Raw genomic sequence first — 26447 nt, forward strand, 5'->3', positions numbered from 1 at the left:
TGCTGAGAGGATTAGAGTTAGCTCAGTTCCCATCTTCCTTCAAGGTTCTTCAGGACTTTACAGCTTTGCAGCTTTCATTATTTGGCAGGAAAGAATGGCCAGTGGAATGACTGTAAACCTGAGGTTGGGAGAATCTGGTTTAACTGGTTTACCACACAGTCACAGAGGACAATACCAGTACTGTACAATAACACAGAGCTCCTGAAAACTCCAAAGCCATTTGGTATAAAAACACAGACGCTTTTTATTCATCATTTCAGGTAGAAGACCAAACATTCAAACTGAGACCTGCCTTACTGAAAGCACAAGCTAAGGCCTGAGGACTTTGCTGATGAAAGTCAGTTGCTATATCAGTGAGATCGAGTAAGCTGGAACTGAGTAAGTCAGTGCTGCCTTACTTCCCTTAACACCTGACTCAGTTCATGAAGAACTTGATATTCACCTGATAAATGGAATCAAGGTGTGTTAGTGCCAGACAAGTGTCCAGAAGTACCAGCACTGTAGGATCACACACCCTTAAATGCAGCCGATTCATGAAAACTAGATATAAAACATGTCTGAATGCCCTTATAAAGGCCTGAAATACTAACATACATCACCATGGTAATCCTTAACACCTGCTACAACAGCTCAAAAGGGAACCAAGGTGCAGTATCACTTGTGCAGCTCAGATTTGAGAGATGATGGAATGGGAAGCAGCCGTAGAACTCACCGTGGAGAGGGATAACTGGAAAGGTCCAGTGTGGTACATGAGCCACCCAGCCTCCATTCAGTGACAACACCTGTGCACCCCATTTGAAACAGCAGCCAAAAGTTTAAAAGAGCAGAGTATGAATGACCTACTTAAAGGACCAGATGTCCTAAGTCCAATCAGAGCAGTTTCACAGAGGTTCAGAAAGAGTGTGCAGGCAGTCCTGGGTGACATCAAGAAAATGTATAACTCAGTGTGGCTGGAGCATCTTACACTGCAGGTTTCTGAGAGAATCCAAATGAAGACTTCTGTGCATACAAAATCACTAGGGTCAGTACTGGAGACTGGCCAGCAGGATGTATTGCTCAGTTAGCCACTCAGGAGACAGTGAAACTGCCAGGGTTTGCTAATCCAAAGAATCCTTGAAGAGGATTGCAGTGTGGATATTCTCACACCTCATAACAACAAAGAAAGACTCAAGGGGATAGAGATTTTTCCTTCAACCAAGGGTCCAATCAGGGCAGAGTGGAAGGAAGAAACAGCAGCAGACTTTCTTGGTGCTAAGAAGTCAACAAGGAAAAGCAGAACCGCAGTACTGCCAAACCAAAGGAGAGAGAACGATAATGGTAATATTATACTGTGGAGCTTTTGCTCATCATGAGAAAGATTTGTTACGATGAATAGTTAAAATGGCCCAGTGAAGTCCAGTCATGTGTCGATAATCTGCCTTGGCCTTCGTTACAGGACAGAATCTTGTGTCCACATGAAAAGAAATCCTATTTACAAACATGGCAGATGAGACATTCAAGGGATAATCCAGGCTACATGTAACAACCTTTATCTACCACAACCTCCTATTACCACAGAAATTTCACATATTTCTGTATAATAACAGAAAAGGAACCAAATCATTTTAAGTGTGTGGTCATTACTCCTAACAAAGTAGTGCTCAATATTGTAAATACACTTAAATTATGAGACTGCACAATCCTACAGTGAAACGATAACCATTACACTTACAAGTGCCAGAATAAGACTGCTCAAACAGAATCTCAAGATTATTCATACTAAAATTCTGTTGCATCTCTGAAACAATGAACTGCTGTTTTTACAGCTTAATGTACAAATACTTTGGACACAACATCAGAAGAGTCTTCTACAGAATATCACTTTTTGTTTGAAGTGTTTATTTAAAATACTAGCTGGTTTCTATTTTGAATATTTTTTTCTCCTTAATTCATGGAGACATTTTGAAAATGTGTGTCTGTGACAACAGACAGTTTGTTACATAGATAGGGGTTAAGTTACAATTAGCCTGTAAAATACCTTTATGTTAACAAATAAATATTTTTTAAGTTGCAAGGAGTTTACAACTCCTGCACATTAATTAACGTTCCCACACATTCAGGAGTGGCCAAACACTGAACAATCCACGGACATGATGCCCACTTGCAACCTTCATGTACTTAATGTCACTTGAAATTAAAGGTAGAAAACAAAATTTCAAAAAAAACTTTTAAAAATACAAAACCATACCCCTAAGTACCAGATGGAGATGCACACGTGCGCGCGCATGCACACACACACACACACACACACACACACACACACACACACACACACACACACACACACACACACACACACACACACACACACACACACACACACACACACACTTTTCAAGTCTCTCACTCTCGTGGCTGGATGTCCAACATGATCTCAGCCATGCTGATTAACTTGCTTTCCTCCAGTGCGTTGATGAGGCGTCCAAGCCTGGCACTCCGACCCTCTGATTGGATGAAGCGTCCCATAAGCTGATAGGCCTGTTCGTAAAGCCCCTCCCTCTCATACTCGTAGGCAAGGTTATCGATGGCAGGGCCCTTCAGGGCTCTGCAGCTCTTCTGTAAAGCTCTACCCACTCGCTTCCAGTCCCGTCCCACATGAGCAGCGAACCGCTGCTGGTCTGCAGATGTCAGAGGCCTGTCATCTTTACATTAGACACAAAAGGGAACACAAGAATGATTAAAAATGCTGGTCAACTGCTGGTCCTCACCAAAAGGGTGAATTGCTCATACTCACCAAACACACGTTTCTGGAACAAGAAGCAGTTCTTTGGCACTTCCTGTGATGTAGGAGCAGGAGAAGCATAGCTATTCTGTAGCTGCTGCTCCAGTTGTGTGACCTCATCATCTCGCAAATGTACTGGCTAGAAAGAGCCAATTAGACAAAAGCATACACTATAAACAGCCAATAAGACAAGTGTACAGGCAACAAGGCAAGCTTCAGGGCTTGTGAATCAGGTTCTGATTCACAAGACAACACTGCCACAGCATGACTGCTGCAGTAGGATTGTATTCCACATAAACCTGTTAATCTGGTAATCTATTATTCTAGTAAACCGTTTCACATACACTACGAGAGCACTTGCACATTTCTCCAACACATTATCCCACGCCCAATGTCTCTACTGACTGCATATGGGTGCTTCTGTGACTTTTCTGAACAGAAAGGTCCTTAGTTTTAATTAATGTCACATCAAAGCATACAATGAAAAAAATATATCCATAGTCTTATTGGAGTTCATGTTTCACTCCATCTGTTGGTGTAACTTTCTCCTCTGACGCAACATTCTACTCTCGTCCAATTGGTTAGATGCAACGCGGAGGCCATGCTCATTTGCATAAAGTTGAAATCTGATCCACTTTTTCATTGAGTGACAAGGCTTCATTTGCCAGAACCCCTCACGCATGGTGCAAATGTGTCACTGAAACCAAGAGCATGTGGTGCAGTGAAGTGGGCAGTGTGCTCGCTGTCCTGGGTGTTCTGATGTCACAGAAAAACTATGAAATTTATAACAGCAATCGCTTCTATACTAGTAAAGCTATGTGTAGGGTTGTTTTACTGTCTTGTTGGGATGTAATGACCCACTTGATCCACAAATGTGTCTGGCTGGGATAAAACAAACATTTTGCTCGGTAATAGCGCAGGACATGGTCAAAATAATTAAACCAGAAATATTTTGGTACAACTGATTCAGCAAATATGACAAATTCATACCTTGAAACAATAAAGTGGAAAAGCTGAACAGAAGCAGTGGAGCTGACATCTAGGGCTCATTCTATGCCAACTCACCTAGACCTCCTAGTTAATGTCACAAATTGTGAAGTCTTCTATTAAAGGATCAATAAGTCACCTTTACCACCAAAAGATAGCAAGCAATATTTATGAAGGTGATTATGTATCAATTTTTAAAAAATATTCCATAAAGTGCAGCTGATCTGACATTAATCACTTTGCAGCCCTTAAAGTTTATGCTCCACAGGGTAGGTCCACACGTGGAAACTGTCATGTTAAACATAGAGCTAGTACTAAATCTCTGAAATATACAGTTTACTATGTGTCAGAGTAATGGCTGTTTCATGATCTGAAGAATCACCGGAAAAATTACTTATTGATCCATTAAATTCATGAAACCTTGCAAAATCCTACAGCTCTACTTGAAATACTTTTTTTAGTTATGAATTTCTGAAATTTAGACCTCTGAGGTAAATTCAATCACTTTTTCACTAGCTTGGGTTGACATTTGCACTGAACATCCAAAAAACCCTAAGAGTAATTTGTAACGTTTTCATGTTAGTATTTGTTGCAGGATGTTTTACAGTAATCAAATAAACAATTTCTTTTCTCTTTTACACGCCCCCCCCCTTTGATTTACACTACCTGTTTTTCCTAAAATGAATCTCTCAACTAGTTTTCACTTTCTTGCAACTAAATCTAGTTTCTGTAAGGTATGAATATAGTTCTGTCACATATCGTTATTGGGTGCAGCATAAATGAGTGCTACAGATCTTGCTAAATGTACCCTGAGCGCTGAAAAAAAAACCACACAAAAGATTACTCCAATTTCCTTGAAACCTTTTTAACAGGAAAGAGTTATTATTCATTGTTAATATATAAAAGAATTAAAACCCATTAAAAAGTATTTGTAGTAGGGCTGTTTTGCTATTCTCATGAATTTAACAGGTTTTCACAAAATCTTCTTTCAAGAAAACCCATGACATTAACTAGGAGGTCTAGGCGAACTGGCAGGGAATGCCACCCCCCAAAAAAACAAACAAAAAACCCAAAAATAAAACAAAACATACCAACCACGTTTAATTAAAAGGCAAGTGTAATGTTACAGCAGAATTAACAAGCACTTGCTAGAAGAAGGATTCCCACCAGGGAAAGCAAGAGTGACTCCCGAGATACCAGTAAGTGCCTACCTGAGACTGGTATATATAATGTAAGCAGAGGTCTGGGTCTTCAAGGTTCTGGTCCAAGATGTGTGTTCCTGCCTGCAGCCTGGCTTCCATAGGAACGCCATCTGCGAGTTCGAGCAGACGTGAAGCATGCTGGGACAGGAACTGCAGAAGCGAGCCACACGCATAGCTGTCCAGGAACCGTTTACAAGAGAGGAGGGTCATGAACTTCAGCTCCACCCCCAGGAAGGGGTCAGCATCATGCAGCTTCAGGATTTCATACCCATCAAGCCCACCTACAGCATCTGTTCCAGCCTCAGGCGCACACACAGAAGCACAAGTACGTACACACAGTGAATGTCTTATCCTCCATTTGAGGAAACCACGCATGCACACACAAACACAGTGAATGTCATGCTTAATTTGAAGAAATCACACACACATATATATACACACACCTCTCTTTCCTTACACCCACCTGTAAGAGTGAGTTTGATAACTTTAAACAGGCTGAACTTTCCATGCTTATCTTTGTAGAAGGTGAGTAGGTCACATCCTGGATTTCTACACTGCAGGAAGAGCACAGCACATCCTGACCAAGCACAACTGTTTGTGCAGTTCACTGCCAACTTCTGCAACCCAGAGAGACAAACAGTGATGCACTAAACAACAGCAAACATGTACATCACACCACTGATGACAGTAAACACTGCTGCTGAAAAATGCAACTGAATAGCTGAAAATGCATGCATACCCTGTTTTCTGTACTGTCCATTCTGTGATCATCCCAGGCACCTGCGCTTGTCTCAGTGCCTGCAAAGACAACTTCAGAGGTAAACCAGGTGAGGAGTCAAATTCTCTCTGCCGAGGCACAATGTAACATCATCCATATCTGCACAGGGGTCATTCCATGCCACTTCACCTAGACCTCCCAGATCATGTCATGGATTATTGCAATTTTCTTGAAACTTTTTTTTTTAATGGGAAAGTGTAAATATTCAATATTCAATCCAAATTTAGATCAAAGGGACAACTTAAAAGTTTCATAACTGAAAAGGTATTTGAAGTACAGCTACAGGATTTTGCAAGTGCTCATTAATTTAACAAATTCCCCCACCCCCAAGAACATCCATGACATAAACTGGGCGTTGAGCTGGCATGGAATGACCCACAAGGATCAATAAACATGTTCACATTGTTTATTAATTAAAAAACACAACTGGCTCCTGCCACAAAAATGTGAAGGATCTTTGAAACAAAGCAGTACAAAGTTCTTTTTAAGGAGATGAATCATCTGATGTTTGAAGCTGAAATGTGAATTCTAGACTGGATTCTTGCTTGCACTGAGAGCAGGTGCAATCAGGATTGAAGTCACAGGTGAGGTTTTTGAGAGGTAGCATTCTGGACACTATAAAAAAGAACAGTGATAAATGTTCCGTTCCCTCCCACAGTCCAAAAACATGAAGATTAGATCATTTGTCCTGGTGTGCCTGAATGCCCAGTGCCCTAATAAAGTTATCCTTGGGTGAGTGTGTGTGTGTCTGCATGCCCGGTGGTGAATGGTGCTCTGTCCTGGGGGTTGTCCCCTCTTCTCTCCCCTCCCTGCACCTGATTCAGTGCCCCAGAGGGCTGAGGTTTCTGGCTGAGAGAACGCTGTATGTATGCGTCCCAGGGGGTTGAGGTTTCTGGTTGAGAGTACGCTGTGTGCAATTGGCTGCTGCTTCTCACTGGTGTGTGACTGGATGTAAAAACTGTGTGTTAATTGTAATGCAACTTGGGTTCATTGAAAGGTGCTGTATAAATATAAGTTCATTCATTCATACATTCAACGAAGACCAAAGATGACTAGTGTCATCTCTAATGTTGCAGAAAAAGAGAGCCAGCAGGTCCTATGAGTTCATGTACCCAGTTTGGAGAGGTTTAGTTTACTGAAGCCATTCCAGCGTTCCAGACATGTACGTTTGGAAACAGTGAGGTCCTCATTAGTGTTGGATGGATCAAGCATCAAGAGAGAATTCCGAAGGTTTGTCAGCCAAATTCCACTTAATCCGGACTAAAAATTAGGATCTTCTGGCAGATTTGGAATGTGGGTAGGATAACGATCCTCTATTGGTAGGGAAAGTCCATCTTTCTAGCAATAAATCTACAAAAATTAAAAATTTAAATTACATTTGTCTATACACACTGACAAACAGATACATAAAAGCCCCGTTTTCATTAGATATCTCTTACGATGGCAGGCAGAAGCAGAAGAGAAATTATTTCGCATCAACAGCTAAATCTAACCACTTCCTCCAGAGTCAGAAACTAAGAGGTATTCATTAGCCAGAATGAACTGGGTCACGCTGGCCTGGGGAGACAACTGTCACGTGACGACGAAACTGCCCGCGTTACGCGGATGTCGGTTCCAGGTGGTTAGCCAGCTAGCTAACGCTTTAAAGCTCTCGTACACTTATCTCATCTTTGGACGTAGCTTTGACATTTGATCACAATCAATGTCTGTATTTCATTATTTAAAATATCTTAAAGTGAAAAGCTAGCAATAAAACACAAAGTTTTGCAGTCGTATGTACTTTTAATTGTCTCCTGCTCTGAGCAGTCTCACACAGCTAACAAAGCTAACGCTAGCTAGCCAGCTAACAAAAACGTTCACTTCAGAAGGACCTAGCAAGGTAACAATGTGCGTCGACAACCAAATGTAATCAAAACTGTCTAAATGTACTTACACAACGTTGTAAAGAGCCGCCTTGTCCACCTCACACGAACACGTTTGTAAAGTTTGGTAACTAAGTCGAGTAACGAGAGAAACTTTCTAAAAACTGAGAGTAGTTGGTCGATTAGGCCACACCCACGTCAACACAGGCTATTCTGATTGGAGGAGGTGCCCACACTGAGCAATCCGATTGGCTGAAGGATCTGCTCTCGTTCTGCAATGTGTTTAACAACGGATCTCTTGGCTAAGAGGAAGTGAAGAAAATACTTGATGGATTAGAGAAGAAATGCCACCTTCGTAGCTTGTAAAAACGTCCAAGTTTAATAAATAAAGCCATCTGTCTAGCGTCTTAGCTGTTGGAGATTTTGTAATGGACGTGATAATATCGTTCTATGTATTTAACCTGAACGTCCGCTAATGGCAGTGCCAGAGGAGATCCTTGCGCACATTTTCTCTTTCCTGTCTTTAAGGGATAAATGCAGCGCCTTCGCAGTGTGCAAAGCATGGTCCAACATCATGACACATCCCAGTGCGTGGACGCAAACTGAAATCAAGTAAGTAAACGACTGTGCCAGAAATGAAAAGGAAATTGATATTACTCGAAGTTCTGGCAGATCAAACTTCATTAAAGCTCTTTAACCATCAGATGTTTGTGTCGACTGAAGCTTGTTAAACGGTGCTTTTGTTGCTCTGCCTCTACCAGTGAAGTTGCTACTTTTTCTGAGCTGTAATAACATGTTAAAGCAAGGTGATATGGTCTTACAACCAAGGCCATGTCTTCTCTTACCTTATCATATATCCCCGGACTGAGTAATGTATTAAACTAGACAGGCAAGGCTTTTACCTAGTTTCTCTCTTCTTTTCTCAGGTGTGATTCCGGAGCAAGCATCCCTCAAAGATTGTCAGTCCTGCTGCCAATGGTCAGACACTTGAAGCTGTGCATCAATGTGACTGAACCAGCCAATCGAGAGGCAGGACTTTGGGTCCTTCGGCAGACTGTTGCCAGAGGTGACAGTCGGCTGTGTGCGTTGTGTGTCAACTGTTTGGGAAATCCACCCCTATTTTATGCTGGACAGGATCTGCTCCAGGGTTTGTTGGACATTCTGACGGATGGGTCATCACTCACTGTGCTTGACCTGAGGGGTGTTCCCTTTACCCTCAACGATGCCTTCGTCAGGAGTGTGTCCACACTTTGCCCTGCCCTCCAGAGTCTGTTCATCAATAACAGTTCACTGGTGTGCGGTGTTGTCGCGGAGACAGTTAGGGACGTGCTGAGGCTCTGTCCTGCTCTTACTACCATTGGCCTTTTTCAGGCCAGCCTGTCCCACGATGTCCTCAAAGATCTCCTGTTGCCCCAGCGACCAGCACTGAAGCAGATTGAACTGCGTTGCGAGCGTTCACTAAAGTATGTCATGCCCCTCTGTGACCAAATATGGGCAGAGGTGAGACAACGGCACCCTACTCTACGGGTAGATCTCGAGCTGGACCACACCCTCCCAGAGCTGCATGTTACAGGAGTCCTGCAGCCCAGCATCCCGGTCCGACACCTTCGTCTTCTCACCTGGACGTGGCTTCTAGATGAGGTGTGCCTGGTTGGGCGAAGTTATGCAAACACACTGGAGACGCTTGAACTGCAGACCACGCCCTCCCCAGAACTCAACTCTGTGCTGATCACATTGGCAACACAGTGCACAAAGCTGTGTGAGGTGCATTGTTTCTGTGTGGTGTCCCAGGAGGTGATAACAGCATTCTGCACACATTGTCAAGGTCTGCGGAAATACACACTCAAAACACGCAAAGAGCCACACCCCTGGACCTGTACCACACTTACATAACATACACAGGCACTGAATGGTCAGTCAAGTAACTAGCAAATAAAAAAACTTTTATTCACCAAAGTGTCACAAATGATGTACAGTTCAAGGTCATCACACTGTACCATGTTAGTTACAATTTTTATTGATTGACACCAGTTATAACTAATAATATACATTTTGAGACAGACCTCAAAAATATTTGTAATTTACAAAACCAAATTGCAATCAGCAATCTACGATGTCCCCTATGTTACCTGTTACCTGTATGTTAGACTTGCTATTAACGCTCTACAACCTGGCACGTAATGTATTTTAAGTGCTGTATGAATTTAGTGTATCTGTATAACAGATTTGAATCTTTATTGTCCATGTTTGACATGTAGTCCCATTCACTCGTAGTAGGTGAATGAGAAGTCATAGTAGGCTGTGTGCTCAGACTGTGCACTGCTGTGGTTGATGTGTTTAATGAACTTAAGAGTTTCTTTGTCTCGGTAGACTAGAGACAAGGAGTTATCCTCTGGATACACAGTGAGGAGCTGAAAACACAAATGTGTGCACGCACACACAAACACAAACATACATGAAAGTTTACAGATTGTTATAAAATATTTGACTAGTATGATAAGCTATTGGTTTAAGCTTTTGCCTATTTAGCATTGCCTGTTGTGTTTACAGTGCAAAGCGGAGTACCGTTTTATCTTGATGAATAAAGTGGATATTTGATGAAGTTGATAAGAGCACTTTGCCAAATAACACTAAATGAAATTATTCTGCTTAAGAACAATTTCCAACACCATCACTGACCTCTTCGTCTTCGTCGTGTGCAACATAGGAAGTAAAGCCTCCAAACTCCGGCTTCCACCCTACAAACAAAGATGAATAATCTCTGCTCTCTCGTACACTGTGGTTTAGATTAATCTCTGTTTCTAGTACACTGTGGTTTAGATTAATCTCTGTCTCTAATCTAAACCACAGTGTACTAGAGACAGAGATTAATCTAAACCACAGTGTACTAATCTCCGTCTCTAGTACACTGTGGTTTATTACTGCTATGGTTTGGGTGTTTAGAACAATCACTGCAATACCAGAGTCTGACATATTTGATCATGACACCAAATGAAGAGTGATGTTGCAGACATGCAGATCAGTGGGACTACAGTGAAATCTCCCCACTGACTCATATCTGCTCATAATGTTACCTGTTAAGGTAAGTGTGATTGAGCGGTATCTGTTATGAGAGGAGCATGTGAACAGGTGTTACCTGTGCAGCCCAGGTGGAGAAGCAAGTCTAGTGCAAACTCCCTTTTTGTGGAGTCGTGCAGGAGAGTGTAATCACCGTGAGCCCAGCGTCGCAGTTCACCAACACAGCTAGGAGGGCCTGAACCAGACACAACCACACACACACACACACCTAGTACGCAGCCAGACAATCATATCAGCTAGAACAGGTCAACTCAGGCATCAGAAGAACATTTCAGTACGTGAAGTAGGGCAGACTACCATCACCTTTGTCTTTTTTCTCAGCCGGTGAAGAAGTACTACTTGTGTCTGGTCCACCTGTGTCGTTTTCCTCCGCGTCCTGTTCTCCATCCTCGCTGTCTCTCTCAGCCAAGTAGTGCAGAGAAAGACCCGTCAGGTTGGACAACAGCAGGAAGAATGGCTCAGAGGACAGCAGCTCCCAGCATTCCTTTAGGCATGCTGGGACACTCTGCAGCTCTGCAGATGCATAGCACCTACACACACACACACACACAGGTTAATGTAGCCAGTGGCGTCCTGCATTATCATAATAACTATGAACAGACTAATTAATTATTGCACATAGAAACAGACTCTGTACGGTCCTACCCGAGTAAGACAACTAAATACAATAAATTAAACTGGCCTTAAACTTTCAAGAGTCAAACAATCAAATTAGTATCGAATTAACGTATGGAACAAGCACTTACACGTCTTAAACCCTTCTCATATTAAAATAATATATATGTAAATATGTGAGATCACATTAAACACAGACTCCTCTGTATTAGTTTGTATGTAAGGAAACTAACAGCAAAAAGGTGTTTAAATGTTGCTCCTCTCAGATAAGATTCAGGGCAGGTGTGAGATCCCCTCCATGGACCCAGACCTATCTAGGAGACGGGCCTTTATATGAGCCATGTCAATGTGGACAGGAGTTTAAAACAGAGGATTATGGGAATGATTTACAGCACGTTTACAAGCTTCAGTGTGTACAAGTTACAACAAGATCTCAAAATAAAGAATCTAAAAGATACCTTGCTTATTTTGACTATATATGAGTTGTGTGTAAACACAAGACTGTCATTTGTTCATAAAAGGAACAAATAAATTTTTGAAAAGGAAACATCACTGAGGGTAAAAGGGAATTAAACAAAACTTGCTTTAGATGTCTCTGATCTCGGCTGTAATTCCTAAAACAGAAACACATTCATACAGAGGCATGACATTCTTGATAAATGAAACTTGGTGCTACACAGATCTCACCTCTTATTGGGTGGACCTCTTCCCTCCCACTGGATTTCAGCCAATCGCAGAGCATCACACACTTGCTTCAATTTCTCTTCCTGATTAAGTGAGGAATGAGATGTGAATGAACCAATTACTTTCCAACCCAAAAACACGGTGGTTTCTAAGTGTGTCTGCTTTATTTCTCCATGGAAACAGTTGCCATGTTCAACCTTTTTACACGTGCCTCCATTTTATTTCATTCTCCTGTGATCACTTCCATACCAAACAGAACTGAACACACACTACATGGACTAAAGTCTTGTCTATACAAACGTATTTGTTTTCACATTGTTTTAGCACCCAGGGGATAAAGAAGTCTACAAGGTGCATTGCACTGAACTATAAAGCAGTATTTAAATATTTAGGTGTTACTCCAGCTCCATGCCTCTAGCAGAAGTGAGAAGTGGCTCCTCCACATACATTATCTATGAGCTTCCTCAGAAGTAAGTAAGAAGTGAAATAGTTTCTCCTTCAAGTGTGACAGTAGAAAAGACCAGATGTGTTCTGAACCTTTGAACCTTGCTGCCAAGGGTAGTTTGTTAATAAACTGTAATCAGATCATCACTGGTGTACTGTGAGCTAAAACCAATGTACAAAGATGTGTAAGTTTTTGTGTGACACAGACTTACCTGTAGGAAATTTGGTAAGCGAATTTCTGAACTGCTCTCAAATTCCTGCTGCACTTGTGCCTGATACAGCGGTTCCAGGTACACCTCATTCACCCACTCAAATAACACACTTTGCTGAACACAGACAGAACTGTATTATTTGACACATCCTACAGAACACTTGTGAGCACACACCAGCCTGGACTTACATCTCTGGGGATGTGTGTGTGACAGGGGACTGGGGGCTCTGTGTAGCGTGGGGGTCTTTGTAGGGAGGGGCCATGAAACCAGCCACTAATAGAGAGTCTGCACTTCCCTTCTGCAAGCACCTCGGACACCTGAGAGACAGGGAGGTTTCTGCTGAATGAATGAAGAATCACACAGACAAACCTACAACACATCAGGGACAGGGCTACAGTGTACTGAGATTGCTGCGGGTATAAGTAAGTCAGTGTGTTTCTAAAATGGTTAAAGTTACCTGGTGGAAAGAGACAGGAGACACTTCAAAAAACATCAGGGTATTCCAGCATGGCAGGAGAGACTTCACTACGCTCACTGGCTGGTAGTGCTCTGCACCAGAAACAACCGTGGCATGATGAAGAGGACACACACACACACCTACACTTACAAAATTATAAAGGCACCGCTCAACATCGCCAGAACATCCTGACCACGCGTACATTTTTTAAGTCTTTAAAGTCCCAGTAAGGGTGACCAATATACAAAATTATACATAGCATAAAGAATTAAACACATTCCTTAATTGTTGTTAAGAGCTATGCTAATCCAATAACAAATCATTCATCTTAAAAGTCCTAACATTCACGGCATTAAAACGGGACAGTGCTGAGCTTACACCGCACCCGACGCTTTGTCTCCAATAGGAACAACCACTTTAGAAATAACAACAAAGTTCTTCGTCGTATTAATTCCCACATACGTGGGCCACCCGCACACACCATCAGTGCTGTACAGGTCCAGCATCCCTCCATCACACACGTCCCAGGTGGGCACAAGGTAAAGGATGAACGCCACCCTCCGGCCTTCCAGCTCATCATCGTGACACAGCAGCACATCTGCAGGAAGAGGGGGAAAGAGAGAGAGAGAGACAGAGAGAGAGAGAGAGAGAGAGAGAGAGAGACAGAGACAGAGAGAGAGAGACAGAGACAGGAAACAGAGAGAGAGAGAGAGAGAGACAAAGAGAAAGACAGGAAACAGAGAGAGAGAGAGAGACAAAGAGAAAGACAGGAAACAGAGAGAGAGAGAGAGAGAGAGAGAGAGAGAGAGAGAGAGAGAGAGAGAGAGGAGAGAGAGAGAGAGAGAGAGAGAGAGAGAGGAGAGAGAGAGAGATGCTAAGAAACGCCTCCCACTGCGAACCTTCACCTCACCAGCTCTCCACAGGTCACTGACAATTACCTGTGCGCTCGTATTTAGCACATGATAGGTCAATGGTCGGCTCAAAATCCACTTCTAACACCTCAGACAGCCATGAGCGAAACTGTACAAAAATGAGGGACCTAACACATGGGTGCACACACACACAGTGAAATTGGTTGAAACAAACAAACAAAGGTTATAGTGTAGTCACCTCATGATTGGCACCGACACATACCTCATCTCAGAAATATGATGATCATTTCGAGTCTTTAGATCGTCAGACTGTAAACACAACAGTTCATGTATTCACTAGACAGGATCTGGAATTATGCCACCAATGAAGAACATCTGCCCATCAGTAGTTAGTTAACTAAGTACCTGTTGGAATTTGTACAGGTCGTTTGATTTGCCGTTGAAATTAACCTGAAGTAGCTCATTTTTCAGTCCCTCAGCAAAACTTTCATTGTGAATAAAGTTACTGATTTTACAATGTGGAAACGGCTCACAGTCCAGCTGGACGCTTCCTGTACACAAAAAGACATCGCATTCTCATCTCTTAATCAAATTACATTTATGGCAATTAGCTGAAGCTTTTAACCAAAGTGACTTACAGTTATGACTGAGTACAACTAGAGTAATTGAGCGTTTAGGTTCTTGCTCAGGGGCCCGACAGTGGTGAGGCTTGAACCAGCAACCTTCCGATTACAAGTCAAGTACCTTAACAACCACTGAGACACCACTGCTTTCTATGTCTGTTATTACTGCCCTTCTTCTCTTTAGTCTGTAGACGTGTGATTACAGCTCAGTAACAACAAGCTAACGTGAGTCACCCGCACGTGCGTGAACTACACACGAACCGTGTGAGTAGCGCGACCTCTTCTTCCACGCGCCTGTCATCCCGTTCCGAATGACAGTGTCCTCGAGGTCGGGATTGATCATGGCAGACTCCCCCCGTTTGTCTTTTTTGATACACGCTCCTGTGCTTGTTTCGCTCGACCGCCGCTTAGCAGACATAGTTAACCACGGAGCTCGAGATAAGTAGGTCGCGTGTGTATGACGTCATCAAAACACAAAACTCAACCCTTTCCGTTCACGCCACAGACCACGTGCGTGTGCGGTCTGGTTTGTGCGAAATAGATTTTTAGCGCAGCAACAGTGGGAGGGAGGTTGATGTTGGGGTTAGGGTAGTTATTGTTAGTGTTGGTGTGATTAGGGTGGTTAGAGGTAGGGTAGTTAGGGTTAGTTAGGGTAGTTAATGTTAGGGTGGTTAGGGGTAGGGTAGTTAAGGTTAGGGTTAGTTTAAAGGAAGCTTCTGTTGACAGAGATCTTTAAAGTTATTCCGACTAGTATGAGTCTATGCTACATTGCCATTGCATCTTTTTCTTATCACGGCATTATTATTTAGCTCCGTTTGTGAACGCAAGACGTCGTCGCCTTCAAAGTGAGAGAATCAGAGAACTCCGGTACAGATGATAGTGACTGGTAGACAGATATCCGTACAACACACAAAAGTTGCCTGACAATACATACAATAAAACCTGATTTTTAAAAAAGCCAGTCTTTAGTTTCTGTTTATATAGTTATTACATTTTGGGAAAACATTTTTCATTAATGTTTTATAAATGTAAGATGCAATACTGTACTATAATTGAGAAAATGTACTGTAATGTTATAAACTTTAAACATATAATGACCTTGAATAGTACATAGCTTCAGTTGTAAGGTGTTCTGTCAACAAATCGCAATTCATTTAATATTGCATTTCAGATTAAAATGATAGATTTAAATCCATATTTTCCATCGATGTAGTTCATCAGTGAGGGTTTTGATTTTTTTCTTTTACCTGAATGAAAAAGAGTACTTTTACTTGATACATTTTTGTGTATATGATGGCATGTTCCACTCCAAAAAGTAAGAAGTTCAGGTGGCAAAGTGATGCACTTTGTGCAACATTGGAATTTTTCATTTCCCCCCCTCACCAGTTGTGCACTTGTGTTATAAAATACAAATATTTTGAGGGTACCGTATCACAGCTGTGATCTGGGCTATATCGGGCATATGGGCACTAAAGTTTAGATGAAACTGTTACATCCATTTAGCATGTTTATTTACCACTTTACTCTGTCCCCATATCTTACAGGTACATTGCAAATTATAGCCCATCTATTTATTATTAAAATGTATTATTACAGTCCTCAGACCCCAGTATTTCTTAAACCACAGCACTAGAATATTAGTAAACTATACATACATTATTAAAATAAGGACATTTGTTTTAGCACCAGTAACAGTGAACATAACACTTCATTGGTATAGTTAACATATCATAAAACCATGAGTCCATATAATACTAATTACAGAATTCTGACATGTACAAAATGTATTGTTTCAGTGTTTTCCATTTGTAATTGTGTGTGGCAGCAGGGCTCTGTCTCTGTGCTCTGTTCCACCACTATGGTCCATACACATACGCCCAGGGACCCCGAGGTAAGCCATCGCCCACTGCACTAACTCCTCTGGGACTCTAAACACACACACACAGTCAAGTCAATCTACTCCAGATACTGACTAAGTCATAATGTCAAACCTGCCAACACTCAACCAATTTACCGCACCCAAAGAATTCATGGAAACTCATTGTAATTTGTTCATTCACAAAAAATAAACACTAACGTGTTACTATTTCTAGTATTCTTCCAATGCTCTAATTATGTTTAAGTCTGTTTCATAGTTTGCTTTTTCATTTCTATTCAGTGAAGGTAACAAATCCTGAGGAATCTTGGGCCAAACAGGCTAATATGTTTTTGTAAAATGGCAAACAAAGACAATTGTTTTTACTTACTTGAAGTGGGTTAGAGCAGAGACGACCTCTGGACTTGGTTCATATGTATATGAGAAACCGCTGCCATCTGAATGCACCTGAGGGGGAACAGGTGGTGAGGGCAGTGTGCAGGGTAGTTCATTGCCTGCATTAACCTCTCTCAGTGTAAATATTAACACAGCACTAATTATTTTAACGTACTCTAAGATAATGACTGCTTGTGCCCACCTACCTGGCCTGTTTTGGTGGGTGGGGATACAGGAGGGGTCTTATTGTGAATGGGGCCCCCTGGAGTGTTCTCTTGAGTGGACAGCACTGTACTGTGACCAGTCCATGTTGGTGGACTCAACACCTGCTGCTTGACTTGACCCTCCTCAGGTGTGTCTGTGCTGGTCTCATCACTCAAGCAGGTGAGGCTGTGCAAAGGTGGGTGTGGTTTCTGATAGGGTGTAACACTGCTCCCTGATGTCTCTCCTGTGCTGGGATTGGAGCACTGGGCTTGGGTGCTTGTTGCCATGGGCACTTGTGGCTCTGTGATCATCAGTGACTGGCTGCCATGTTGTGAGAGGGGCTCGATGCTGACTAAATGTAATGAGAATCATAGAAAAGGGGAAAAAACACATTCAAATATTATACAAACCCTGCAAGATGGTTATTTTTTTTTATTAATGAAAGGTTACAAACAAGAGTGACGTTAAAAAGAAGCTCAGATATTCATCAGGTTGTTACTTTAAGGTTAATACTTTTCTTTTACCAATGTTAGTTTAGCAGAAGAGTGTGGAATTGCAGATTTTGATCTCTCATTAGCAAAGCAAGCAGAGACAGTAGGTGTGTAAACACAGACAAAATGTCCATAATCTCACTAGCAATGTACATTTGTGTTATTGTGCAGATGTGTGTTTAGAATGATGAGAGTAAAGAGGAAGTCACTTTCTGAACAGGAGGACGGGGTTCCTAGCAGGTCAGGGGCAGGGCTGAACATGTCCCATGGGTTCACCATCTCTCCACTCACGCCTCCACTACAGCAGAACCCTGAGAGACCAGAGCAAAATACAATAACACCCCAACTAGGTCCCTGGAGTGGCATTTATTCTCCTCAGCATTTCCACCTCACTGCTTGGTTCTACTACCTGGTCCCATGTGGTGCAGGGTGGGACGGTCTCCATCTGTTGGCCTATCAAATGCCATGGTAGGGGAGTGTCTCTCTTGCTCCTGAGCAATGATTGGCTGGCATTTCATCACATCTGTATGGGGAGGCAGCAAGCCACTTGGAGTTTCACTCCCACTAGACTTCCCTGGGTACAAGAACATTTAAGGGAAAAACATGCCCCATGAGCCTCATGTGCACGTCTAGTGGAATTCTCAAGGGATCTTAAAGATAAGGAGCAATTAATTAGATGGCAGACAATACCAAGATCAGCTGTCAACAGCTCCTTCTGCTCCTCAGGGATTAGGAGATGAGACACAGGAGTGCTGAAATACTCCTCGCCCTGGAAAAGAAAAACACACACACTTGGATGGTGCTACTGACATCTGGCGCCACTTGGTAGCCATGGATACTCATTTACCCTGCAGCGAAGTCTCTCTCTGTGCCAGTAAGTAGGCGTGGCCACATTTGAGTGACACACAGTAGATGGGGTAATTCTCTTTATTGCATCATTCAACAAATCCATGATGATGTCACTGTGCCATGCTCCCATTAGACAGGAAAGAGGGAATCCTGGAAAACCAGGAAGACAATATTTTTGTTGACCACAATAAGGTGTGTATTTGATTGTCCATACAGGTAAATATTTAATGAATCAGTTTTTTTTTTTTTTTTTTTTTTTTTTGGTGGGGGGGGGGGGGGGGGGGAGATACCAACCTGACTGGGAGCTCATTGAGTTGAGAGAACATTGTTTCCTTAGGGATCTGAGGTGAAAATAGGAACTTAAGATACAGGCAACCTCACACATTACTTGCTGAAAAGTCTCAAGTAGGATCGTCATAGCATGTTACACATAAACACACATTGACCTACCGCCATGTTTGTAAGATTTTTTGTTTAACTGAGTGGAGTGTTGTGCTGAAAGACAGAAGAACACATAGCTAATTCAATTAAATAATGGGGCAAATGAATATTTGAAAATGCAATGTTTGTATACTTGCTCTGCATATGGACATCATACCAGCTGGGTGGATGGTAATGTCTGGTGACTTTGCCCACAGTGATGACTTGACTCATCCTGAGATAAAACTGACATGACGTCTGAGACATACAATCAAATAAACATCAAAAACCCAAACAGATAGATCAGATGTTTACTGGTAGTATCTTATTTCATCACAAACACCTTTTAAAATAGTGACATACTAATATTTGATGTTAACAATGGCATGACTGACAATGTACTTTTTGCCATACCAGCTCTGGGTCCATGTGAAAGTTCAGCTGAAATTTTCGCACAGACACTGTTGTGTTATTCAGCCCCGAAAAGGTTTCTCTCTCCTCCAACCTGATATACAACCCACAAGAATTTCAAACATCACATTTCATTAGTCAGGCTAAAACAAATGACGCTGGCTTCTTTTCCACATCAAATAACCCCTAAAATAACCGTTCCTGATGTGAAGTGAGGACTGGATCGATTCATTTGACGAAATAGACTGATGACCTAAAATCACCACGAGGGCTCAGGTGTTTAGTCAGTGGTGTCATAACATCTAGTCAATAGGTGCCCAGCCGTGCTCACTCCTGCATACGTTCCCAGGCGGCTGCGCTGAGCACAGCAGGGATGAAAACAGCTCCGTCGGACAGGAACAGCATGCAGGCGTCAGGCTCATCCGTGCACTGTGCCGCAGCCACGTCGCCGACCTATACTCGGACAGAACAATTATTTCAGGGACTATTCTTCAAACGATCGAGTTTATAAACGGAAGAATATTATAAAAGGTAGCAGCGCAATCACCCCCACAACATGCGCTCTGAAGCTGATCTCCGGCTGGTATTTGTCGTAGTTGTGTATGAGTTGTTCGATCCATGGCTCCATTTCCGTCTCCGTCCTTCTGCTCCGACGCATAACGCCAGCGTTCACCAGTACCCGCAAACCAACTGGACTTAGCAGCGCTTTTACAGCAGTGCGATATTATGTATACAAGCTCAGCTGTGATGTTTAATATCCGCTTATGTTTATATTAACAGAAACATTAGTTTAACGTAAATTCCAACTGAAACTCGTCATTTCGCGGTTCTCTCGAGCCGTACGTTCATGTTTGCATTCCGTGCAGAAAACAGGCTGCAACATTTCGAGTTCCATGTGCTCGCGCGGGATTAACACACTTTGGATGCCCCCTTAAGGCGAGTAAACGCACAGCCACGTGCGACCCTGCCCTGACTGCAATAGTGCGAACACAATAATCCTTATTTCATTATGCTTGTTTGGATTTTTATTTATTTGTATTTTACAATTTCCGAATCAATATAAATGATTAGCAATATTAACAACTGAGAAGAACCAACAATGATGAAACAGAAGCATATAAACAAAATATTAAGTAAAATATCAGAATTTAACATTACATTTCTTCACCCAGTGTGATTAAAAACTCTAAGCACATCGCATTGTGTTAAACACTGAAACACACTTTAATTTGTCATTAAAACCATCTTAAAGTTCTAAACATGAACATAATGTCTAAAAATCCATCGTCATGCTCACATTGGCAGTGTCAGCTCCTTTTGGGCTGTTCCAGGTTTACCTGTAGGAAAACACACAAACACACACACACACACCTGTAACACAAACTGGACCACACCCACACATTTCTTTTCCACCCTTGGACATGCAGGTCTCCAGACGCATCTCAGCATGCTTGACAGACATCACATCATGGATGACAGCCCACCACTTGAAGCTCAACCCCAGTAAAACAGAGCTTCTGTACATCCTAGGTACTCCCAACCCTTACCATGACCTCACAGTTCCCTACAAGAACTCCCTGGTATCATCATCTGAAGCTGCCCGTAGTCTGGGCAGAACTTTGGAAAACCAGTTCTCATTCTCAACTCATGTTTCTAATCTAACCCGGTCTTGCAGATTTCTCCTTTGTAACATACAAATTTGGCCCTTTCTCTCCCAGGAAGCTGCCCAGGTGCTTGTGCAGTCGCTTGTGGTCTCAACGCTTGACTACTGCAACTCACTACTTGCTGGTCTTCCTCCAAGAGCCTCTACAACTTGTCCAGAATGCAGCAGCATGCCTGGTCTTCAATCTTCCGAAGTTCACACGTTACTCTGCTACTGTGCTCCCTTCATTGGCTTCCAGTAGCTGCACGCATCAGATTTAAAACCTTGCTGCTCGCCTACAAAGCCAAAAATGGACCAGCCCCTTCATACATCAGGTCAATGGTCAAAACCCAAGCCATACCTCAACTACTTAGAACCTCATGTATGGCTTGGCTTGAAATACCTTGCCTCAAGTCTCTTGGAAGATGAGCATCAAGACTATTTTCTGTTCTGGCTCCAAGATGGTGGAATGAATTCCCACTTGCTGACTGGACTGCAGAGTCCTTTGCAGTCTTCAAACATAGACTGCAGACCCATCTATTTGCAGAATATTTAAAGGCCAAATGATCCTGCTCCCATATTGACTGACTAAATTTGTACTTAATGTAGGGTATTGTTTATGTTGTTTAACAAATTCTAGCACTTATTGTTTATTGCATTTATCAATCATTTAAGATAGACCTTATGTATTTTGTATATCTAGGTATCAGCATTGATCCCTGTATTCTACAGTATTCTAGTTCATTGGTATGTTTAATTCTAATTTACTGTACTAGGATATATTCTATGAGTAAATGACAGCACTTTTGTAAGTCGCTCTGGATAAGACCATCTGCTAAATGCCATAAATGTACATATTAACACAACTGGACCAAACGTGGCTTGATGGGTGTAAACTGGAGATGGAGGCAGAACGTTGGAGTATTTACATTACCTGTAAACCAGCGGATCACTCACTCTTCCACCCATCTTCTGCAATGATTCATTAAGCCCAGTTTTTAAAAGTGAGTAGTTTGGCTTTTCAGTATAGTTCAAGCCCATTGCCTGAGTCAAGTAGCACTGCAGCGCTCCTAGAGACACATTCATCCCACGACACGAATAGAGAAAACGTACTCCAGTAGCATAAAGATGACCACACTGTGTTCAAACATCTGATAACTTATACTGGCAGAATAAGACAGTAATTCCTATATCTGTTAATACAAACACACACCTGAAACTTTCCTCTTTTTAAAACAGTAGCTCATCAGCCCATGAATGTCAGACATATACCTGTTTGAGGAAGAGAGACAGCAGTTTACTTACAAATACATGAACATAAGAACATACAGGCCTTAGGAATGTACTACACTACATCCAAAATCTTAAGAATTCTGTAGCATTGTTGTCTGTGCAAGGTTTACCACATATATGATTAGACATCTTTCATGCCATGGATGAGAAACTGTGTTTTGTTTTTTTTCACCTCTCCTTCTCAGCAAAGATGGCTGAGTTCCTCTGAGTGATGCCACCCCAGGGTAGTGTTCCTGTCATCCATGAGAGCAGGCAGTAGCCCAGAGACTGCACATCACTCCGGCGGGAGGGACCTGCAATGAATATGTACACACACACACACACACACACACACACACACACACACACACACACACACACACACACACACACACACACACACACACACACACACACACACACACACACACACACGACGCTGGCTGTGAGTGGGCCACTCAGACCATGCCGCATGATGGGGCCTGTGGGATCTACTCACCAACCCCTTTGTGTGAATCAACGCTGATGAAGTTGAGGTTTCCTTGGTGGGGGGTTCTGCTGCTCTCACGGTACTCCACATGATTCCCTCCTGGACAGAACCTGAAGGCGTGACCAAAGCCCGACAAGAACACCTGAAAGTACATGCACGAGACACACATTCTATAAGAAAAACTGAATCCTCCATCCCTGGAGTGGAGCAGCAAATTTAGTAACAATGAACAGTACACAGAACACGCTGACCTTTGTCCTCTGTCCGTTTGTGGTGACATAGATGTTGCCAGCGTGGAGGTCTGCATGGGCATATTCATTCTCATGTATGAACTCCAGAGCATCCAACTAAAACATGAACACAGAAATACACACTCTTAAAACTAAACAAGCATCCTGTATACACACTTTGGGGAGCAATAAGATGCAATGACAATATTCACACAGATGCATAACCTCAAACACTCACGAGCTGTATTGCCAACTGCAGGACAGCCCTCTCAGGCAGGGACTCCTCTCTGTCCACAACTGACTGTAGAGTTTGGCCCATGTCAGGAAATATTAAAAATCTAGAGGGTGAAAGAAGGTGATCTAACAGTTGAAGGGATTTTTGTTCTCATCACAAAAATACACACACACACACCTGTATGTTTCATAAATCCCAAAGCCCACACAGGCTGGAATTCCTAGGAAGTCCATACTGTATTTTTTCATCCACTTCTCCACTGAAGAGAAACACACACACACACACGCAGATCAGTGAGAAGTCCTAAATAATTTTCTGACAAAGAATCATGTGTGCAGACAGACCTGCAATGGGTTTGGCTGCTCTTTGAAGGAAATTCTGTTCAACAAACATCTGTCCATCTTTAGTGCCCTACGGAGGACGCACAGACAGATACACGGATCCCTCAGTGTGTTTACACGTTCCCTTTTGAATGGGGTCACATGTTGGGGGCTAATCTCACCATTCTCAAAATGTGCATCCAGTCATCAGAAGTGGTTCCCCTACTGGCTTGCTGCACTACACAAAATATCCTGAGTTTAGATCCTTAACCATGTTTAATATATGAACAAAGGACAATATATTTTAAATTGAGTTTTCACTACACTATCCATTGGTTCAATAAACATCAGCAGTAGAAAAATGTTGGCCTGGTTCAAGTGAATATTCTACCTTCATATGTCAGCTCCACCTCTGTCTGATACAACAGTTTCACCAGCCGCCATTTTTTGCCTGACTGGTCACAAACCTCCGTCCCTTCCTGCACAGGCTCCACGGCACACACTCTCTTAGCTCGCTTACCTCTGCCTTTGGCTGAGAACACAGACAAGAAAACATTTACTACACAAAACACTCAAGACTGTAGGAGAACTCCTCAAATGGAGAATCCAGAACTTTATGTGTTTGTTTCACTGCTGACCTGAAGGAAGACTCTGTGAGGATGGAGAAGGTGGAGTCTGAGATGGCTGTGGAGTCTGAGGGGAGGACACTTCATTTGGCTCTGACTCCTCCAGATTATCAGGGGTTGTCTTTCGCTTACGTGGTGATTTCAGAGTCTTCTGGTCTGAAGGAAGATGACAATGTTTAGCTTTTTTTGTGGTTATCTGGACTAACAAACCAGTTAAGTCCATCCTCCCACTTCACCTGCATGTGGGGCTGTCTGAAGCAGAGCCACAGGTGTCGGCGCCGGGCTACTCGGCATCTTGATGGATCTTCGGCGTGTGGTTCGGATGGGTGAGCGAGTTAGTGTCGAGCTGGCAGAGGCCTTAACAGCTCCTAAATTAACTGGCCAGAAAGAATGTAAATCTAATCGCAGATTTCTATTAATGGGCTGTAAACCAGTGTCTTTCTTCCTCAGATCTGAATGACCTCAACACAGTGTTCTCTCTGGCAGCGCTCCCCAAACTAGTCCTTGCTACCAAAAGGTGTATGGCAGGAGTGTAATGACACAGATATATTCAAGTTCAAAACAACTTTTTATTATGAAATGAAAATTAAAACAATGTATTTATTCTATAAAGCACTAATTATATACTACACGGGTTGTTTTGGTTCAAAGCTTGTATTTCTCAGGGAAGCCTGCAGGCAAACGTAGGCGTTTCTAATAAACTATGGTTTATGCGTTCAGAGCACGACCGCCGTGTGCGGAGCAGTTTACCTTCTCTGGTACCGGCTGGGTGCGGCGGGCCGGGAGCAAGTTCGGCAGGCTCAGCAGGGTCGACCATCGGGCAGGGGAGCTTTTCCCCGCAGGCTGGACAAAATTTAAAGCCAGGCTGCAGCTTTGAGCCGCACTGCGGACAGTAATGCAGCAACATGCTGGCTCTGATATAAGCAGGGAACCGTGTCGAGGTTTCGCAGCACCTTTGACAGACAGGAATCGTATTATTTCAACGATAACGTCGTTAGCTGCAGAGCTATAATTTACCTCAGGGTTACCTGACTTCTTCTTGTACACTGGCTTGTTCAAATGGATTAAAAAGGGAACCTTAAGTGCGGAAGTGAAAAACTAATATGTAAAAACTATTAAAATATAGCATTAAAATCAGTAAAGTTAGCTATTTAGACTCGTTAGCCATGTTGGCTACTTTTTTTAGAAACGACGGAAACGGAGCGTATGACGGCATAACGGAGGCCGTTGAAGGCCAGTTCAAACGCGTTTGTTAAAGGACTGATAAACGTCTCACTCTCCAGGCGAGAGGCGCAGGGGATACATGAGAAATATGAAACGCAGGGAAATACTCACAAAATAGCAGGGGACACATGAGAAATATGAAACGCAGGGAAATATCCGCAAAATATTTACAGATGGACAGGCAAAGTCTGTGGCGCAGCTCGAGACAATAGCGGAGAACGTCTTTGTCGCTTAGATTACCTCCAGATCTCTAAATGAGAGGGCAACACCTGACACTAAACACATTCATGAGCAGGTTTGAGTTTGCTGGAGGATCAGAAGGGGTGAGATGTGTGTTTGATGCCCACGGACCTGCAGCTGCAAAACACACCCAAAGAAACCTTAAAGCTCACTGACAGTAGACTCAATGTGTATCTTAACGGGGTGACTTTCACTAGGATATTATGTACACGTCCATTAACTACTGTAAACACCTGAAGCTCACAAGTTTTTTTTTAAGCCTTCACTTGAAAATATCCTTTTGCTGCTCAAATATGCTCAAATTGTCTGGCAAGCAGTTTTGTAACAACACCAACAGTCTGGAGAGAATGAACCCAATTACCATAGGTTTTGCAATGACATCTGGGTATGGTATGTTGTCATTTTACTGCAGAAACTGAATCTTACGAAAACTGCCTGCTGCGTGCAAAAGAAAGTAAACGTCTTACCACTTAGCATTTCTCTTTTCATTACTAGGTTTAATGCAACAGTAATCGAACATACACTCCAAAATGTAATTGCTGTTTTTGGGTCTGTGCAGGTGGAACATAATTGGCTGTAAATTGAGATTACCTCCAACCTAACAATCACACACACGCACTGGTTAAGGTACTCAAATTGTAATCGGAAGGTTGCCAGTTCAAGCCCCACCACTGCCAAGTTGCTACTGTTGGGCTCCTGAGCAAGACCCTTAACCCTCAATTGCTCAAGTTGTATTCAGTCTTAACTATAAGTCGCTTTGGATAAAAGTCAAGATAAATGTAATGTATAACATTATATTACATCTACAGCTGTCAAGGGTCATTAGCCTTACAAACGTCACTACAGACATAATTATTCGACTTTCTCAGCTCTAGCACTGAAGACCTCTACCTACCAATAAGGGTTTCTGCTCTCAAATAAAAAAATACCAGAACATACTTGTAAAGTATCACTGTTTTTAAGTTAC

General features: G+C 42.5%; 5 protein-coding genes across 11 annotated transcripts; 1 reads left to right on the plus strand and 4 right to left on the minus strand.

Annotated features, from left to right (window-relative positions):
• Positions 1–224: 224 nt before the first annotated feature.
• Positions 225–7765, minus strand: tradd (tnfrsf1a-associated via death domain). 2 transcript variants are annotated; one of them, XM_027012857.2, is made up of 6 exons: positions 7662–7765; positions 5690–5748; positions 5414–5567; positions 4960–5240; positions 2774–2900; positions 225–2681 (listed from the first exon to the last, which is right to left on the minus strand). In XM_027012857.2, the coding sequence occupies exons 2-6, from the start codon at positions 5708–5710 to the stop codon at positions 2383–2385; spliced, it is 882 nt and encodes a 293-aa protein (XP_026868658.1). In that variant the 5' UTR covers positions 5711–5748; positions 7662–7765; the 3' UTR covers positions 225–2382. The 2 variants fall into 2 exon arrangements, with proteins under 2 accessions (XP_026868658.1, XP_026868660.1); XM_027012859.2 differs by having other exon boundaries at positions 5690–5760; positions 7662–7757.
• fbxl8 (F-box and leucine-rich repeat protein 8) lies at positions 7114–9498 on the plus strand. Of its 2 annotated transcripts, XM_027012854.2 has the most exons (3): positions 7114–7607; positions 8119–8202; positions 8517–9498. In XM_027012854.2, exons 2-3 carry the CDS (start codon positions 8165–8167, stop codon positions 9481–9483), a joined length of 1005 nt encoding a protein of 334 aa, XP_026868655.2. In that variant the 5' UTR covers positions 7114–7607; positions 8119–8164; the 3' UTR covers positions 9484–9498. The 2 variants fall into 2 exon arrangements, with proteins under 2 accessions (XP_026868655.2, XP_026868654.2); XM_027012853.2 differs by lacking the exon at positions 7114–7607 and having other exon boundaries at positions 7893–8202.
• Positions 9499–9516: 18 nt separating this feature from the next.
• Positions 9517–15024, minus strand: ogfod1 (2-oxoglutarate and iron-dependent oxygenase domain containing 1). Of its 2 annotated transcripts, XM_027012850.2 has the most exons (13): positions 14837–15024; positions 14358–14503; positions 14215–14261; positions 14019–14119; positions 13562–13678; positions 13081–13172; positions 12812–12940; positions 12624–12737; positions 11971–12050; positions 10972–11198; positions 10727–10843; positions 10270–10328; positions 9517–10001 (listed from the first exon to the last, which is right to left on the minus strand). In XM_027012850.2, exons 1-13 carry the CDS (start codon positions 14991–14993, stop codon positions 9855–9857), a joined length of 1533 nt encoding a protein of 510 aa, XP_026868651.2. In that variant the 5' UTR covers positions 14994–15024; the 3' UTR covers positions 9517–9854. The 2 variants fall into 2 exon arrangements, with proteins under 2 accessions (XP_026868651.2, XP_026868653.2); XM_027012852.2 differs by lacking the exon at positions 14215–14261 and having other exon boundaries at positions 14019–14100.
• A 1045-nt stretch (positions 15025–16069) lies between these two features.
• Positions 16070–20132, minus strand: acd (ACD shelterin complex subunit and telomerase recruitment factor). 2 transcript variants are annotated; one of them, XM_027012827.2, is made up of 13 exons: positions 19749–20132; positions 19533–19654; positions 19205–19295; positions 18969–19048; positions 18821–18865; positions 18665–18711; positions 18369–18520; positions 18212–18290; positions 17931–18095; positions 17731–17832; positions 17033–17382; positions 16822–16898; positions 16070–16503 (listed from the first exon to the last, which is right to left on the minus strand). In XM_027012827.2, the coding sequence occupies exons 1-13, from the start codon at positions 19857–19859 to the stop codon at positions 16368–16370; spliced, it is 1557 nt and encodes a 518-aa protein (XP_026868628.2). In that variant the 5' UTR covers positions 19860–20132; the 3' UTR covers positions 16070–16367. The 2 variants fall into 2 exon arrangements, with proteins under 2 accessions (XP_026868628.2, XP_026868629.2); XM_027012828.2 differs by having other exon boundaries at positions 19455–19654.
• An 81-nt stretch (positions 20133–20213) lies between these two features.
• On the minus strand, positions 20214–25223 carry vrk3 (VRK serine/threonine kinase 3). 3 transcript variants are annotated; one of them, XM_035530646.1, is made up of 15 exons: positions 25045–25223; positions 24767–24969; positions 24253–24393; positions 24029–24172; positions 23782–23922; positions 23573–23655; positions 23415–23481; positions 23248–23329; positions 23074–23173; positions 22857–22952; positions 22615–22747; positions 22309–22429; positions 22057–22115; positions 21778–21913; positions 20214–20538 (listed from the first exon to the last, which is right to left on the minus strand). In XM_035530646.1, the coding sequence occupies exons 2-15, from the start codon at positions 24921–24923 to the stop codon at positions 20535–20537; spliced, it is 1464 nt and encodes a 487-aa protein (XP_035386539.1). In that variant the 5' UTR covers positions 24924–24969; positions 25045–25223; the 3' UTR covers positions 20214–20534. The 3 variants fall into 3 exon arrangements, with proteins under 3 accessions (XP_035386539.1, XP_035386541.1, XP_035386536.1); XM_035530648.1 differs by having other exon boundaries at positions 23573–23628; positions 24767–25223; XM_035530643.1 differs by having other exon boundaries at positions 24767–25223.
• Between the last annotated feature and the right edge of the window lie 1224 nt (positions 25224–26447).

The sequence above is a fragment of the Electrophorus electricus genome, chromosome 1 (assembly GCF_013358815.1).
Source record: "Electrophorus electricus isolate fEleEle1 chromosome 1, fEleEle1.pri, whole genome shotgun sequence".
NCBI lineage: Eukaryota > Metazoa > Chordata > Actinopteri > Gymnotiformes > Gymnotidae > Electrophorus > Electrophorus electricus.

Bases quoted from the DNA above. Each gene is read 5' to 3' on its own strand.
- tradd (XM_027012857.2), bottom strand. From the start codon at position 5,710: ATGGACAGTACAGAAAACAGG. The intron at 5,241-5,413 runs GTGGGTGTAAGG...AGGCTGGAACAG, and splicing joins TATCAAACTCACTCTTACAG to ATGCTGTAGGTGGGCTTGAT. The intron at 2,682-2,773 runs GTGAGTATGAGC...TCTAATGTAAAG, and splicing joins GTTCCAGAAACGTGTGTTTG to ATGACAGGCCTCTGACATCT.
- acd (XM_027012827.2), bottom strand. From the start codon at position 19,859: ATGCGTCGGAGCAGAAGGACGGAGACGGAAATGGAGCCATGGATCGAA. The intron at 19,655-19,748 runs GTGATTGCGCTG...GTCCGAGTATAG, and splicing joins TCAGAGCGCATGTTGTGGGG to GTCGGCGACGTGGCTGCGGC. The intron at 18,291-18,368 runs GTAAATGAGTAT...TTTCTTTTCCAG, and splicing joins GAGAGAGACTTCGCTGCAGG to GGCGAGGAGTATTTCAGCAC.
- vrk3 (XM_035530646.1), bottom strand. From the start codon at position 24,923: ATGTTGCTGCATTACTGTCCGCAGTGCGGCTCAAAGCTGCAGCCTGGC. The intron at 24,173-24,252 runs GTGAAGTGGGAG...ATCTTCCTTCAG, and splicing joins TCAGACAGCCCCACATGCAG to ACCAGAAGACTCTGAAATCA. The intron at 21,914-22,056 runs GTGTGTGTTTGT...ATGTGTCTCTAG, and splicing joins TAAAAAGAGGAAAGTTTCAG to GAGCGCTGCAGTGCTACTTG.
- fbxl8 (XM_027012853.2), top strand. From the start codon at position 8,066: ATGGCAGTGCCAGAGGAGATCCTTGCGCACATTTTCTCTTTCCTGTCT. The intron at 8,203-8,516 runs GTAAGTAAACGA...TTCTTTTCTCAG, and splicing joins TGGACGCAAACTGAAATCAA to GTGTGATTCCGGAGCAAGCA.
- ogfod1 (XM_027012850.2), bottom strand. From the start codon at position 14,993: ATGTCTGCTAAGCGGCGGTCGAGCGAAACAAGCACAGGAGCGTGTATC. The intron at 14,504-14,836 runs GTTCGTGTGTAG...TTTTGTGTACAG, and splicing joins GAGGTCGCGCTACTCACACG to GAAGCGTCCAGCTGGACTGT. The intron at 10,329-10,726 runs GTAACACCTGTT...CTTTGTTTGTAG, and splicing joins TCTCCACCTGGGCTGCACAG to GGTGGAAGCCGGAGTTTGGA.